The following is a 556-nucleotide window of genomic DNA, read 5'->3' as shown; positions in this document are numbered from 1 at the left end:
TCTCTGTCCTGTCACCTTATATTTTTTCCCTCTGGGTCTGACTCCCCCCCTAGACTATGGGTATATTCAGGGCAGCAACTGGGTCTGGTTCATTTCTGTCTCCGGGACCTAATAATATTTTTACAAATAATTGAATGATGAAATTTTATTTATTACACTAATTACTGATGAAAATTGTGAACACTACAATTATTCTGTAGTACCATTGGAAGTCTTCTTGATCCAGTATTTGAGGACCAGTTTGTACATGTCTGCCCAACTAACTGAAGCCAATTTAGGTTGCTGTTACTGATTCGAAAATATTTACTGAGTTCCTATTCTGTGCTAGGTGCTGCCATTGTTGTCCTGGGAGCTGAGTTTGTTACATCCAATGATCAAGGTCCCCCAGAATGCCCTCCATCCTGGGGACATGTGATTTTGGTGATGGCTGCTTTGACATCCTTGTTCCTCAGTGTGTAGATGAGAGGGTTGAGAACCGGTGTGAGAATGGCAAACACCACATTGCCCATGATGTGGAAGTCGAGGGACAGCTCAGCTCTGTAGGCCACGTAGGCTA

At 43.3% G+C, this 556-nt stretch overlaps 1 protein-coding gene across 1 annotated transcript in view; it reads right to left on the bottom strand.

Moving 5' to 3' along the window:
* Positions 1-374: 374 nt before the first annotated feature.
* The window catches only part of LOC103605942 (olfactory receptor 2AT4-like), a 1,748-nt gene continuing 1,566 nt past the window's right edge, over positions 375-556 (bottom strand). Inside the window, exon 2 of the mRNA XM_008590534.1 lies at positions 375-553. Coding sequence (XP_008588756.1) covers positions 375-553 — 179 coding nt within the window. The remainder of the gene's footprint in view (positions 554-556) is intronic.

This window comes from Galeopterus variegatus, unplaced genomic scaffold (assembly GCF_000696425.1).
Source record: "Galeopterus variegatus unplaced genomic scaffold, G_variegatus-3.0.2 Scaffold6185, whole genome shotgun sequence".
NCBI classification, from domain to species: domain Eukaryota; kingdom Metazoa; phylum Chordata; class Mammalia; order Dermoptera; family Cynocephalidae; genus Galeopterus; species Galeopterus variegatus.
Note: the sequence above shows the minus strand (reverse complement) of the source record. Positions and strands in the feature narration are given on the sequence as shown.